Source organism: Prunus avium, chromosome 6 (assembly GCF_965620075.1).
Source record: "Prunus avium chromosome 6, drPruAviu1.hap1.1, whole genome shotgun sequence".
Lineage (NCBI taxonomy): Eukaryota > Viridiplantae > Streptophyta > Magnoliopsida > Rosales > Rosaceae > Prunus > Prunus avium.
In genome coordinates, this window is record NC_142289.1 from 7,666,514 (window position 1) to 7,682,078 (window position 15,565).

At 37.0% G+C, this 15,565-nt stretch overlaps 1 protein-coding gene and 1 long non-coding RNA gene across 4 annotated transcripts; one reads left to right on the top strand and one right to left on the bottom strand.

Annotated features, from left to right (window-relative positions):
- Positions 1-755: 755 nt before the first annotated feature.
- On the bottom strand, positions 756-4,314 carry LOC148293570 (uncharacterized). 2 transcript variants are annotated; one of them, XR_015836740.1, is made up of 4 exons: positions 3,964-4,314; positions 3,521-3,566; positions 2,546-2,721; positions 756-1,114 (listed from the first exon to the last, which is right to left on the bottom strand). It is a non-coding gene; the product is annotated as an uncharacterized LOC148293570 (long non-coding RNA). The 2 variants fall into 2 exon arrangements; XR_015836739.1 differs by lacking the exon at positions 3,964-4,314 and having other exon boundaries at positions 759-1,114; positions 3,521-3,898.
- Positions 4,315-7,570: 3,256 nt separating this feature from the next.
- Positions 7,571-13,882, top strand: LOC110771389 (calcium-transporting ATPase 1, endoplasmic reticulum-type). 2 transcript variants are annotated; one of them, XM_021975687.2, is made up of 9 exons: positions 7,571-7,819; positions 8,078-9,499; positions 9,636-9,705; positions 9,807-9,928; positions 11,014-11,295; positions 11,393-11,770; positions 12,182-12,291; positions 12,678-12,906; positions 13,022-13,882. In XM_021975687.2, the coding sequence occupies exons 2-9, from the start codon at positions 8,084-8,086 to the stop codon at positions 13,598-13,600; spliced, it is 3,186 nt and encodes a 1,061-aa protein (XP_021831379.2). In that variant the 5' UTR covers positions 7,571-7,819; positions 8,078-8,083; the 3' UTR covers positions 13,601-13,882. The 2 variants fall into 2 exon arrangements, with proteins under 2 accessions (XP_021831379.2, XP_021831378.2); XM_021975686.2 differs by having other exon boundaries at positions 7,571-9,499.
- Positions 13,883-15,565: the final 1,683 nt, after the last annotated feature.

Here is a 15,565-nt window from a genome sequence, read left to right on the forward strand (position 1 = left end):
TTTGTGTTGGAATGAAATTAATGGGGGAGCAAGGAGTTCTTGGATTGCCATTGTATATCCCTTTATTGCTTGTGTATTGCTATTATATTGCCCCCGTATATCCAATTTTTTCAATTCTGTGTTGGAATAAAATTATAGTGGGATTATGGAGTTTTCGTATTGCCATTGTATAGCCCTTTATTGCTTGTGTATTGCTATTGTATTGCACCCGTATATCCTTTTTTCAAGTCTGTGTTGGAATAAATTTATAGGGGAGTATGGAGTTTGTGTATTGCCATTGTATAGCCTTGTATTGCTTGTGTATTGCTACTGTATTGCTCCCGTATATCCTTTTTTCAAGTCTGTGTTGGAATAAATTTATAGGGGGGAGGGAGTATGGAGTTTGAGTATTGCCATTGTATAGCCCTTTATTGCTATACGAGAGCAATACAATAGCAATACCTAAGCAATAAAGGGCTATATAATGGCAATACAAAAACTCCATAATCCCACTATAATTTTATTCCAACACAGACTTAAAAAAATTGGATATACGGGGGCAATATAATAGCAATACACAATCAATAAAAGGATATACAATGGCAATACAAAAACTCCATACTCCCCCATTAATTTCATTCCAACAGATACTTGAAAAAAAAAACAAAAAGGTTATACGCGAGCAATATAGTTGCTCTCTTCAATGTATAATATAAATAAAAGTATTTTTCCATTGCATACGCTTGCGAATATATAAAAACAACAGATTGAAGACTGAAATTTCTCAAGCAAATTGAACTCAATTTCATTCCATGAGGACTAAATAATTACATGGTTTGTTTGATACACAAATAGTTCCTCAATTACATGTTTTTTTCCCTAATAACTACAGTACACTTCCTGCAACTGAATGGAATGTTGTCCCACGCCAAATTGATGAAGGTTCTCAATGACAACAATCTTCTAGAAGCTAAAGATCAAGGTCCAACTGTCATGAAAAAAGGTCAATTATCTCAAGACTTAAAGTTAGGGTTTCAAATCACACGAGACCAGGCTTGTGGGATATGGGCCGTGACATGATCTCATACTCTACCAATTGTTGCTTCACCTTCTCAAATTCATCCATCATCTTCCTCTACAACAGAAACAAAATAAAGCAATGTCAATATGCACATATATAAATATGTATATACAGAGTAATACAAAAGACAAATTGGTATTAATGAGGTACATTTTTGATCTGCTCTATCGAAACCATCACTTTCCTTTTATTGCTATATATGTAGATGCACAAATGCACAAATAAGCCCAATTTAAAATCTCCTACTTACGTATCAAGAAAAGACAAACTTAAACTCAAAGCAGACTAAGTTTCTTATAAAAATAGAGTTCATTGTTTTTCGTCTCAATTTCATTTGCAACTTATAACTCACATGGTATCCAAAATTTCAAGCAGTGCATGACAACTCAATCAAGTTAAATCCAGAACAATGAGAAAACAACAATATTGATCAATGAAAGAATTATGAAAGAGGCTGATCATTGATCAACAATATTAACTCCACAACATAGACACCACAAAGGTATGCAGTACAATTTACTTTCATTCAATTTCTACACAAAAATAATCTTTTAGATTGATATAGCCATTCATTGCAAACTGAAATTTCACAGCCATGAGAATAATGCCAAGAGGAAGAGTATCATATCACCTCAGAATTGGAAAACATCTAATGGACAAGGAAAAGCAAACCTACTAACCACAAGACGAAAGACCTTACTGCTCAAGCTTGATCAGCGCACATCTACATGGACATTAACCCCCGTATGATCATATTGCTTATTTTTTTTTCTATTCTCGGCATTGGCTTTGCACCATTTATGTTTTAACAGTATACATGAATTGTTCCAATGAAAAACTTCAAACCGTAGGACCTTTAGTAGTAAATTATGACTTAATAAAAAATAGCCATTGGAGTTGGATCTAGGGAGCTGAAAGCATCACATGGCTCAAAGAAACCAAATCAGGGGACTACGTACAATAGAGGCAGTAGTGCTAGCTAGTACTGCAGGCCAGGGTAGAGCAGGGCATGGCAAGGGACATTTGGATGCAAATGCTAGAGATATAGACCCTTTCTTTTAGGTAAATGAGAGAGAGGAAGCAGCAACAGCAAACCCTCTCTATGTTTCTTTTGTTTGCTCACATACTTTTTTGCCATAACATGAACTTTATTTCTCAATTTCACAATGACACAAAACAATGTAGTATTAACTTGTTCACATCACAAGTTAAATGGCAACTTCCAAACGAAAGGAACTCAAGACATGACACAAAAGTGGAAAAATAAGAAAATAAATCTAATAGAATTCCAAATATCAAATGACACAACCAAGTATCCATTCACTATAAACTGACATAATATGGCACTTGTGTAAGTCCTCATGTAAAAACAGGGACATTTCTCAAGCATTGTTAAAAGGTAATCAAACTAATGTCAACGGTGATCTAACAAAACCATTATGCACTGTAAAGTCATCTTCGTAAATAAATTATAATAAAACTCACATGTTCTTCCTTCCATTTAGATGGGTTGATTGGGTCCTCCTAGAAGTTCACCTTTAAGTATATACCATGAGAATTGTCCCAATTGGTTTGTATCTCAAAGAAAACCATAGTGCACTCATTAAGGTGATTCATCGAACACCTGCAGGCCAGCTTTTTCATGCACTCGTCAACTCAGCCTAACCAAACAAATAGAACCATATATTCAGAACAAGCAAATAAGCATGATAAATAAAACGATGTACCAAAATTTTGGATTTCGAGCAATTTTCTAGACCACTATATGAAATTGAAACAAGCAGAAGAAAACCCAAATAACAGATGGGTATTATTAATTTGAGAAGGTGAAGAAAACCCAAATAACATATGGGAGGACAGGAATATTAATTTGAACAAACAAAATAATTAACCGTAATAATACTAAAACATATTAGTTTTGGTTTTTTTTATATAAATATACAATTTCACTACTGTCTGCACAACTGAGAGATTATGTTCCAAACCAAAGGGGCATCAACAAGACTATATCTGATTGCTCTAAAATAAAAAGAAAAAAAAAATTATATTGCAGACCAAAGGGGTAGCAACATGGATATATCTGATTGCTCCAAAAAACAAAATTAGTTAAGGGTTAAAGTTTCAATCAATATTTGCGGAGTTGATTATCCTTCCCCATACCCAAATGGACAGCAACAAAGTAAAATGAAAACAAGCTGCAGCATCCATCAACCTCTTATTGTTATTGTTGCCTAAATTAACATCTCTCTTACTCATCATCCAGCACATTTACATGTGGATAATGGTTAAAAAAAATTAGGGCAATGCCTGCCTTCAAGCACTTCAATAATTTCGTAGCATTTTTAGATCAAAACGTTATACATATAGATAGTAGCAAACAATTTCAAGTGGATAATGGTAACAAGATTTTGAAGCAAATATACCTCTTAACCAAAAAGCAACAGTTTTAGCTATTCATACCTCTTGACAGAATGTAGCCTCTTAAGCAAGTATTTCAAACTGAAACCTGAGGCAAAACATAAAACAAACTCTGTTAGACACCATAAAATTTCAAAAAACAGCAACAATAGTACAGAACAATTAATTTTCCTAATCTTTGCCAATACCATGGCATGCTGCTAACCAAATCCCTAAGAAGACCCATCAGTTTCTCATAATCCTTGAGACTCAAAATTAATCAATAACTTCTCCAAGAATATTACTTAACAAACATAATTTTCTAAAATTGCAGAAACTAGCAAAGAAAGAGGTGAGAGACTCAGAATTTATATAGATTTGGGCTTTGAAGATGAAGCCCAGAGATTGAGTGTGGATTGCGATTTTGGGGGGAGGGGTGGGGTGGGTTTTACTATCTCTGAGAGAAAACCAGATTATACAGAGAGGCTTTGAGTTGGAGGACTCACACCGTCGTGGAGATCGACGATGGAGGTCGCGGGTCACGACTGTGGCTTGTCTGTGGAGCTCGTGAGTCGGATGGCGACGTTGGCCTCTCTGTGGAGGTCAACGACGGAGGGCTTGAGTCGAAGGAAGACTAGAGACAGAAGATGTTTAGTGAGAGAGCAAAGACTTAGAAGAAAAAACAAGTGATAGAGGGGCGATACATTCTCAATTGAGAGTTTTAAGAGGGGCATTTGTGATTAGGTTTCAAAATGAGGATATTATTGAGAAAATTAGGTGCGCCGGGGGCAAAGCCGCCTATTTCCCTTTTTTTAATATATTCTTGTTTCCATTCTTGCTTCCCTCAATGCCAACTTTTCTCGAAATTCAACTTGCTCAATTATTCAAGGGGATGTCCTCCCAATTGACTCTCCAGCTCTTTCCTCCAAGTAAAAAAAATTGACCAACCAGAAGGTGTGTCATGAGTCACCAAGACACAGTGATTTCTTTTCTTGGGTCTCCTCCTCTCTCCACCACCAAAGCATATGCTCGGTACTTTGGAATAAACCTAAACCTCACACAACAACCGACAGTGACACGAGCATGCTTTTTTTTAAAAAATTATTATTTTTAATAATTTATTTTTGTGTTTACTAATCCTGTGGTTCTTCTTGGTTGCTTCCACTATCAGTTATAATAATTAAATATTAATTAAGAAACAGAGATCAGTGGTACAAAGGAAGGTACCTTCTCATCAGCTCTGAGGCTGGTTTTATCAAGCACCTTGCCCTTCGGTTTAATCAATGAATTAATCTCATTATTTATGGAATATAATTGACTTCTCAGCAAAAAATAATCAGGATTTAATATGGACACGAAAATCTAGTGAAGGTTCAGTCATCTTGTTTTCTATAACCAAACCCAAGACACAGGTGTGTGAGGAGGACAGCTCGGAGGCTCACGGGCACTCTAGTTTTGACCTGAAATCTGGAGAGCACTGTTTATCACCATCAAAATCTTTATTTGTCACAAGTTATTTGTTACACAATGAATCAAAACAGTACGAATAATCTATATTGATAATCTAATAACATAATATGTACGAAAATAAATAATATAAAACTTATGAAACCTAACTAAAGTCATAACGCTTCAATTATGTTAATCAGTCGTAATCAAACTTATATATGTTAATATCTTGCCGGAGAAACAAATCTTTTCAAAGTCATTAGTCAAAAAGACTGGAACTTTCCTAGTAGTTACATTCAAACAAAGTACATGCAAAATTGATTTTCACTGCACCATTCTTGACCTTTCTGTGCTCACAGTACACACAGCAGTAAAAAACTTCCATTTCCAGAAGACTATGCCGTTTTGGAACTTGTAGAGAGACCATACTAAATAAATACGTGTTATCGTATATTAAAAGGAATCGAACTCGAGTGTAAGGGGACATAAGCTGACACCGAACACACGTTTAAGAAGCTAATTATATTGTTGATGCACATTTTGTAGTAGCAAATAAGCACTTGATTGAAATAGGTTTTATGATGCAAATGTAAAGCACTCAGAAAGTGCATATAGATATTTCAACAACCACCTGCCCTCTTATTTAAAACCAAAATCCTCGGTTTTCCCTTTGTAACTTCCTGGAAGCTTCGTCGTTCAAAGTTCGATGAGTCTCGCACTGAAATGCTTTACCCTTTGGCTCAAGTTTCCCCAGTACTTTATTCCTTCAAAAGGCATGATTTCCTAATCCATGGTCAAGGTCTGTCCAAAGTTAGTCATAGTCATGGCAAAAGACATATCCATGGGATTCCAATTTGACATAAATCCCACAAGAAACATCTGAATTGATATTTGTTGTGAGCCATTATTTTAGGGTATGGAATTGCCGTGTTAGATTTGAACTCTTAGTTTCAAGAATCCTAATCAATTTCCACATAACCATATGAATTATATTGAACATATAATTTGCAATAGTTTTTTATTTATATTTATATAAATAAATAAAAGATGACGATAGCATATTGGGATGAAGAAAGGAACGGATGAGATATTTACAAAAATTATTGACTTTCTTAATAATAAAAAACTAGCACTGTAAATTTTTTATATATTTGGGTATACCACGTGGTTGTTGTACTATCCAAAACACATATGATATGTGGAAATATTCTTCAATTACTGCATTTCTTTTTGGATTCATACTATTATACCCAATATAGAGAGGCCCAAATTATAAATAATAAAACAAATCCTACATGAAATGGACTTCAGAAACACACCCAAAGCCTATTTACAACATAATAAAGAGACTTCAAACTTTCTATAAATTACAAAATTGCCATCAATTTCTTAAAACAAACAAGCCCAATCCCAAAACATCATATAAAAAAAACCCAATACACTAAATAGGGCATCAAAGTAATTTAATAATAAAAATTAAATTAAATAAGTCTAACTATCATTTTTTTGATTTTTTGTAGGTTTGTATATAGAAATTAAATAGTATAGGGTTTATCTATATCACTAATGCTAAGAATGAGTATAAAATTAAATATCTCTTGCTTTTTATGATATGTGATTGGATGCATTGGAAATACTCCACATGTTGTATGTCTATTGGATGGTAAACCAGACACTTGGTGTACCCGAAACACCCAAAAATTACTCATTGTAAATGACCCTCTAGTGTAGTGCTTTGGAGCAATTGCTCATCGAGAAAAGGTCCTCGGTTCGAGTCCTAACACTCTTGTAGTGTGTACGAGTATAGTATATTATCTTCCATCTCAATAGGAAAGGTCCTCAAAAAAATAGCCCCTATGATTTTATTAATTTATTTCAAATTACATAGATTGTGAATTATTATTTTATCCTTATTTAATGAAACGTCTTTTATTTTAGTATTTTCGTTAACCAGTTATAATTCGTGGAATTTTGAATGTTTCACTTTCAAGTTTTCTGGCTTTACTTTAGGTACATCTATATATATAAAGCAAAAGATAAAGAATTGTGAAACATTCAAAATACCAAAAAATGCCCTTAGTTAATGCAAACATTAAGAATTGAAATTATTAATTAATTGAGGATAATATGGTAAATTCACACTTTTTCATATTTAAAAAATTAAAATTAAAAGAAAAATCAGATAATGGATCCTATTTCTATAGAACATAACTATCAATATCTTTTTTAAATCTAAAATATTTAATTAAACAAAAAAAAGCCTCTAGCAGGCGCTGAAGCTCGTGCAGAGAGGTTAGTAAAAGATAAGGCATGAAATTGTGTTTGATCTTGTTACACCAAAAAAAAAAAAATTGTGTTGGATCTACGATCAATGAGAAGAGAACAAGTTATTCGGCGTCCCAGATTGACCCGTATTCCGGATTATTGCTCAAATCAAATGGACCGCAGCTTGTAATTTGGATCGTTGGGTGCCAACGGAAAATCTTACATTAAAAGCCAACGAAGTACATCAACCCCGCACGAATTGAACATGTAGCCAATAGGAACCAAGAAGAGCGAAAGTCCTCCAATAGAATTCAGCCACGTCACCAAACCTCCAGCTGTTGCTTTCGACCACGTCAAAGCCAAGCATTGCGTCGTTAATTTAATCACCCTGGGATGCTTCGCAGAACATTAGCCTAATTCTGATCCTGATTAACTACCCATTGATCTCTTATAATAAAGGCCTGAGAGAGAGCGAGGAGAGGGGGAGAGAGAGAGTGAGTGTGTGTGGAAAGCAGAAAGCGTAGTGGTAGTGGGAGAGGCACGGCAGCCGATGCTTTTGATCTGAAGCTTTGGGTCGTCTTTCCCATTTTCTCTCTTAAAGGCTAGCGTTTCATTTTCCTGAGAAACAAACAGCAAATCCTGACTGAGGTACGAACTGGACCCCTGTGGAAAAAAAACTAGGTTAATTTGAAGAGTCAAAGCCCTAAACAGTCCAATTCGTTGTATTTTTCTCGACTGTTATATTTTTGTTCATTGCAATTGAATTTTTCCAATCCGCTTGGAGTTTCCGTTTTCTAAAGATTCGATTCTCAGTATTGAGGGTTTATTGGCAAAACAATTGCTTTGGATTAGTTGATCTGAAAAAAGATTGAAAAGAATTGTTTGTCTCTTTGTTGATTGTGGTAGATCTAAATGGGGAAGGGAGGGCAAGATTTCGGTAAACAGAAAGAGGACAAAAACCCTAGGCCGTCCGACGGTGATGTCTTCCCTGCGTGGGCAAAAGAGATTCAGGAGTGCGAGAAGCACTTTGGCGTGGACAGGAAATTAGGGTTGAGTTCCGCAGACGTCGAGAAGCGGCGCGAGAAGTATGGATGGAATGAGTTGGAGAAGCACGAGGGCCAGTCGATTTGGAGTCTGGTTCTGGAGCAGTTCAACGACACTCTGGTTCGAATTCTGCTCGCTGCGGCCGTCATTTCCTTTGTTCTGGCTTGGCTGGACGGGGAAGAAGGCGGCGAGAAGGAGATCACGGCGTTTGTGGAGCCGTTGGTGATCTTCTTGATCCTGATTGTGAACGCCATAGTTGGGGTTTGGCAGGAGAGCAATGCCGAGAAGGCGTTGGAGGCGCTGAAAGAGATTCAGTCCGAGCATGCGTCTGTGATTCGAAATGGGAGTAAGGTTCCCAGTTTGGCGGCCAAGGAGCTCGTCCCTGGCGACATTGTGGAGCTTAAAGTTGGGGATAAGGTGCCTGCTGATATGCGTGTTGTGGAATTGATTAGCTCGACTTTGAGGGTCGAGCAGGGTTCATTGACTGGAGAGAGTGAGGCGGTGAATAAGACTAACAAGCCGGTTTCTGAGGACGCAGATATTCAAGGGAAGAAAAGTATGGTTTTTGCGGGGACAACTATTGTGAATGGGCATTGCATTTGCTTGGTTGCGCAGACAGGGATGTCGACTGAGATTGGGAAGGTTCATTCGCAAATCCATGCTGCCTCGCAGAGCGAGGAAGATACACCATTGAAGAAGAAGCTCAATGAGTTTGGAGAGATGCTTACGATGATAATTGGAGTGATTTGTGCATTAGTGTGGCTCATCAATGTCAAGTACTTCCTCACTTGGGAATATGTCAATGGCTGGCCGGCGAATTTCAAGTTTTCGTTTGAAAAGTGCACATATTACTTTGAGATTGCAGTTGCATTGGCTGTGGCTGCCATTCCTGAAGGCTTGCCCGCAGTCATCACAACCTGCTTGGCGCTTGGTACCCGCAAAATGGCTCAGAAGAATGCCTTGGTTCGAAAGTTGCCGAGTGTTGAAACTCTGGGTTGTACGACTGTGATTTGTTCTGATAAAACGGGGACCTTGACTACAAACCAGATGGCAGTGGCAAAACTTGTGGCTTTGGGTCCTACACCTACTATACTACGCAAATTTAAGGTGGATGGGACTACATACAATCCATTCGATGGTAAAATTCATGACTGGCCAACTGGTCGTATGGATGCTAATCTTCAAATGATTGCAAAGATAGCTGCTGTTTGCAATGATGCTGGCGTTACTCATGCAGAACAGAAGTATGTTGCTCATGGAATGCCTACTGAGGCAGCTTTAAAGGTTAGATTAGACCCTTATGCTGTAGGTTTATTCTTTTGACTTTTATAGGTTTTTCATATTTTGAAATTGATCAATTACCTGATTGAACATTATATATAGTATTTCCTTGCTTGAGTCTGTCCTTTTGCCATTTCAGGTTTTAGTTGAGAAGATGGGCCTTCCTGAAGGGTCTGTGGGTGCAGAATCAAGTGAAAGCGAATTGCTACGTAAGTCACACTCCAGACATGAAATGCTTCTTTTCTCTATTTTGTTATAATTTTGAACCTGTAAATTTACATTCTCTGGTATGGTTATATCTCTTCTCAAGGTTGTTGCCAGAAGTGGAATGAATTTGAAAGCCGAGTTGCAACCCTTGAGTTTGATCGTGATAGGAAATCCATGGGTGTCATTGCCAACTCCCGTTCACAGAAAAAGTCATTGCTAGTGAAGGTTTGCAATCGTAGTTCAATTTTAATAATAACTTTATGAACTTGTTATATTCATATATTCTGATATGCAAAGGTGTGTCGTGCTAATTTTCAAATTTCAATTACAAACTGGGAATCTTTGTAGTGTCCTTTTGTGAAGTATGTTTAAAGGGTGCATGGCAGGATTCATGGGGACAGCGTGAGATGTTGAGGAATATATGTGAAATATTGTTAAGGATTTTTTATTTTCCTTCAGAGAATGGTAGGGGGAAAATTATGTTATGTTGTCCTGATTTTACTTTTTCACTAAAGTAGCTCTTGTGAGACTTGGTGATGCATGAGCATCTATTAGACTTTCCTAATCTAAGTGGGCATCAGCCAATAAGGCTAAGTTTTAGTTATATTAAATTGATAGGTTATTTTATTACTTGTTTTCCTATTCTTATTAGGATTTGGTTTAATTTCCTGTTTAGGTTTTTAATTTCCTATGTCAATTAGGTTTTCTATATTATAGTATAAATAGGCTATTAAGAGACTATTGTATTTAGTTTTGTTGATGAATATAATTTCCGACTTTAGTCTATAGAGTTTCTATTGGGATTTTGCCCTAGAACTCAATTATCTGCCTTATCTATCTATTCTCTGTATTTTGGGTATGTTTGGGTCACTGGACAGCAGCTTATAGCCACTGCCCTGCATCACTTGGCAAGCGGTGTATGTCTCAAGGGGCAAGGCTCTCTGTTTGGAAGTATCCGAATACCTTTGATCCCTGTTTGGAACTGACTTTTGTAGTTGTATTTGCCTTTTTAGAATAAACTAGAATCACCCCTTCAATCAAGTTTAATGTCTGCAATTAATTTGAAACTTCACATTTCAGTTAGAAATAAAATGCATGATGGATAGAAGGGCCTTGTCTGTTTTTCAATCTGTGTTTCCTTACTTTTCTGCAACATTATGCTGCTTGTTTCATTGTTGGAAACTGAAAAGATAAGTTGAGCATTAGCAATTGCATTGCCCAGACATACTTCCTTGCTCTTTCTCCATGTAAAAATATATATCTTAAGGAAATGTTGCGGACTTTTAAAATGAGGTGCTGCATTATTGCAGGGTGCTGTAGAAAATGTGTTGGAGAGAAGCACTAAGGTTCAGTTGCTTGACGGTACTGTTGTACCACTGGATGAAAACTCAAGGAACACTATTGTAAAAGCTCTTAATGAGATGTCAACTAGTGCATTACGCTGTCTGGGTTTTGCTTATAAAGATGATCTCGCCGATTTTGAATCCTATGACGGTGATGAAGATCATCCAGCTCATAGACTTTTACTTGATCCATCCAATTATTCATCAATTGAGAGCAACCTTGTTTTTGTTGGCCTGGTTGGACTGAGGGTGAGTTGTAATATGGCCTCTCTGCATCTTTTTACCAATTCATTTCATCATATTATCATTTTTTGATCTAACTCGATTGTTGTATAAATTTGTGAAGGATCCCCCAAGAGAGGAGGTTTTCGATGCGATTGAAGACTGCCGAGCAGCTGGAATCCGTGTTATGGTAATTACTGGAGATAACCAGAACACAGCAGAAGCAATATGCCATGAAATAGGCGTGTTTGGTGATGGTGAAGACATTAAGCCAAGAAGCATTACAGGAAGAGAGTTTATGTGTCTGCCTGATCAGAAAGCCTATCTGAAACAAAGTGGGGGACTTTTGTTTTCAAGGGCCGAACCAAAGCACAAACAAGAGATTGTTAGGCTGCTCAAAGAGGATGGTGAGGTGGTTGCCATGACTGGTGATGGAGTGAATGATGCACCTGCCTTGAAACTTGCTGATATTGGGATTGCAATGGGCATTTCTGGAACTGAGGTAATTTATTTAGTTGTTTTTTCTGTTAGGAGGCACTTAATTACATATCAAAACCACTAGGAGAGGTAACTTAATATATTAACAGGGTAAGTGCATGAATTAAATCTTCAATTTACAGTGAGTTTAGTAATTACATGCATCAAAGCAAATTGATAAGTGGCATATAGTATTTTCTTGTTTGGGATTTCATTTTTAGAGATGTAAATGGAATGCTATGTGAAACAGCACCCCTGTTACCAACATATGAGTATTAGGGCTAAGGATAAGGAACCATAGATATATTGTTAATGATGTCTTTTAAATGTTAATTGCTCATTAATTTTTTTAGCTTAATTAACTAACTCTTTATTTCCTTCTAGACAGTCTCACCACTTTCATACCATAAACTTTCCAATCTCTTCTCCTTGACAGGTTGCAAAGGAAGCTTCCGACATGGTTCTGGCGGATGATAATTTTAGCACAATTGTTGCTGCTGTTGGTGAAGGCAGATCTATCTACAACAATATGAAAGCTTTTATCAGGTTCGTTTGTTATCTGTGTTTTTTTTGGCGTTTAGAGAGATGTGACTAAAACAATGGTTTTTCTTTTCGTCTGAAAATTTGTCCAGCGTTTTTTCTACTGCCACACATATAAAATGCTCCTGAATGATAATATAAAAAGGTTTTGATAAAAAGACAAAACCATGGTATAATAAACAAATGAATAAGAAAGAAATTCATATTGCATGGTGGTGTCACTGATGATTTCCAGTTGTCTATACCCTGCCTGGTGAAGTGACCACAGATCTTGATACTTTATAATATTGACATTTAACCCTGGAAATTTTGTTAATTCACTTAGGTTTCCTCTTTGTTAGATGCCTGGACGTGTATGTTTCCCTGATTTCAAGTTTTAAACCCTGTTTCAGGTACATGATCTCATCGAACATTGGTGAGGTTGCCTCCATATTCTTAACAGCAGCATTAGGCATTCCCGAAGGCCTCATACCTGTCCAGCTTTTGTGGGTGAATCTTGTTACTGATGGACCGCCTGCAACAGCATTAGGATTTAATCCTCCAGACAAAGACATAATGAAGAAGCCCCCACGTAGAAGTGATGATTCACTTATCAGCGCTTGGATATTATTCCGCTATTTGGTAACTTTTCATTTTCTTCTTTCTTCCATTTTGTTGCATTTTGATGTCACTGTTTGAATGACTTCACCTGAGAACATTCTCTCTAATCTTCTCTCTTGAATCTTTGGCTGGATAGGTAATTGGGATGTATGTTGGTGTGGCAACTGTTGGCGTATTCATTATTTGGTATACACATGGTTCCTTCTTGGGTATTGACCTCAGTGGGGATGGCCATTCTCTTGTGACTTACTCCCAACTTGCCAACTGGGGACAGTGCTCATCTTGGACGAACTTTACTGCTTCTCCCTTCACAGCTGGAACTCAGGTTATCTCCTTCGAGAATGACCCCTGTGATTATTTCCATAGTGGAAAAGTGAAAGCTATGACACTCTCCCTCTCCGTGTTGGTTGCCATCGAAATGTTTAACTCCCTCAATGCCCTTTCGGAGGACGGAAGCCTGTTGTCGATGCCCCCATGGGTGAACCCCTGGCTCCTTGTGGCCATGTCTGTTTCATTCGGCCTGCACTTCTTGATCCTCTACGTGCCATTCTTAGCTCAAGTATTCGGCATTGTGCCCTTGAGCTTGAATGAGTGGCTCTTGGTTTTGGCTGTTGCATTACCGGTGATTCTCCTCGATGAGATCCTCAAGTTGGTCGGGAGATGGACCAGCAGGTCTCAAGTAACCAAGAGGAGAGAAAAGCCCAAGACAGAGTGAGACAAGTTCCAAATTTTACAATAGAGATTGTTGGTATTCCGTGGAAATGGGGGTCTCTCTGACACAGCAAGTTTCTTTCAGGGGGGTCTCATCTGGACCCTCTTCCCGTTTTATTTAGGGATGGTCTGGCTGTTGAAGAACAATTGGTCACAACAATATTTTGATTTGCCCGTACCCTCATCTAAATAATTCTTTTCTAGGTTTTTTCTTTTGGTAAAAACTGGTTAACTTTTACCCCATTTTATTAGAGAATGCAATAGAAGAATTATGCAAGTTATCATCTTTTGACCATGTCACTTTCCAACTTGGAATTTTTTTCCCCCTTGTCGTCAAGAAAAGGATGAAGACGCGCAAGTATCAAACTCTGATTCCTAAGAAAGCAAATGACACGACGGTAGTGTGATCAATATTCCTACACACCCATGTTGATAAAACAAAAAGCTTGCTTTCTTCTATTGGGTATGTATATATTTTCTTGCCTACAATAAAAGACACCTATATTATATGTATCAGCAGATAGAAGGGGCATCTTTGACACACAAGCTTCTGGAAAGATTGTAGATTATTTTGATAGAAAAAGAGATTATCCAAGGGATAGGGATCGTCAGAAACCCAAAAACGAGAAGTCATGGAGGGAGATTTTCTTAATGTACAATTAATTTCGTCGAAGATGTTGAACCATTAAGTCACGGTTAGAGTTCGACTGTCGTCCTCATCATTTTCAAGTATGTATATTAATTTAACTCAAATGGTCAATAACCCGAAGTTTACTTTTTCCCATTTCTATATTTCTTGCCTAACAACCAACCATACCACACAGTCAGTCCACAGTAGATGAACACCCATTTATCCCACACAGCCAGTCTAGAGCAGATGTAACACCCTCACCTAACATAAGCAGACAAGATATGTTACATGCAGAGAGAGAGAGATATAACAAGTAATTAGCCAGGAAAGTTGCACAAAATACATCTTGTCATGCGTAGAAATGGGGTTTTCGTGAAGAAATGAAGGCGTGTATACAAAATAGATTATAATTAGGAAAAGGCACTCTTCCATGACAAACCAACCCTATAAAATAAACTAATAGAGAATTAAAATGCCACGCATTTTGGTCCAATTACCATTAAGTTTGAGTTTCGCTGCAACCAACCAGGACTCTGATGTATATTGCATTGCATGTACAATCTCCTATTTTGAAAACTTTTTCCTTTGGATGTTTCCATCACATGAACTGTCCCTTTTCAACTTTTTAATTCAAGTGAGCAAAAAGAAACCTACGTTGTCCAATAAAATGAGTTTGGTGATGGCCAGAAGAAACAAAGAAGATAATTTATAAGGTTTTCTTTCGATTTGGACAACCCAGCAATTTTGTCGAGCACTGGTGGAGAAAATTTTGTATGTTCTAGGTCTACCAGCTGACTAGATCATAGGGTGACTATAATTAAAACCACCACGTAACAATACACTGAAAACTCTCTTTTACATAACAAAAATGTTTTATTTATTTATTTATTTTATAACGATTGACTGAAATCCAATTTCTAAAAAAGCATTTATATAGTGCCTCCTTGAGAAACATTTGCACAATGAGTATGCGTGCACTTGAGTTTCAATCAAAACCTTTCATGTGCTTCAAACAAAAGTGTTACTAATAAAAACAATACTATGCAAAAATATTTCATACAAAGAAGCGCTTTCAAACAGACCCTTAATAATGATGCTATCGTATGCAACTCTTCAGTTGCCATGAAAATCCCAAATTCCGTAGTTACATCACACACACACATATATATATTTTAATTTAGCTTGGTTGATAGTTTTGAAGCATTTAGTATAGTGAATACTTGAAAACTCAATTTTAATGTCCGAATGTTCATTTTCATCATTATCTATCCATCAAAATCTAGTTTTATTTATGAGGTTTAAGAAAGTAAATAAAATCTTGGGGTGGTAGTTGGCATT

Coding starts and splice junctions, on each gene's coding strand:
- LOC110771389 (XM_021975686.2), top strand. CDS start 8,084: ATGGGGAAGGGAGGGCAAGATTTCGGTAAACAGAAAGAGGACAAAAAC. Junction 9,929..11,013: donor AAAAGTCATTGCTAGTGAAG/GTTTGCAATCGT, acceptor GCATTATTGCAG/GGTGCTGTAGAAAATGTGTT. Junction 12,292..12,677: donor AATATGAAAGCTTTTATCAG/GTTCGTTTGTTA, acceptor ACCCTGTTTCAG/GTACATGATCTCATCGAACA.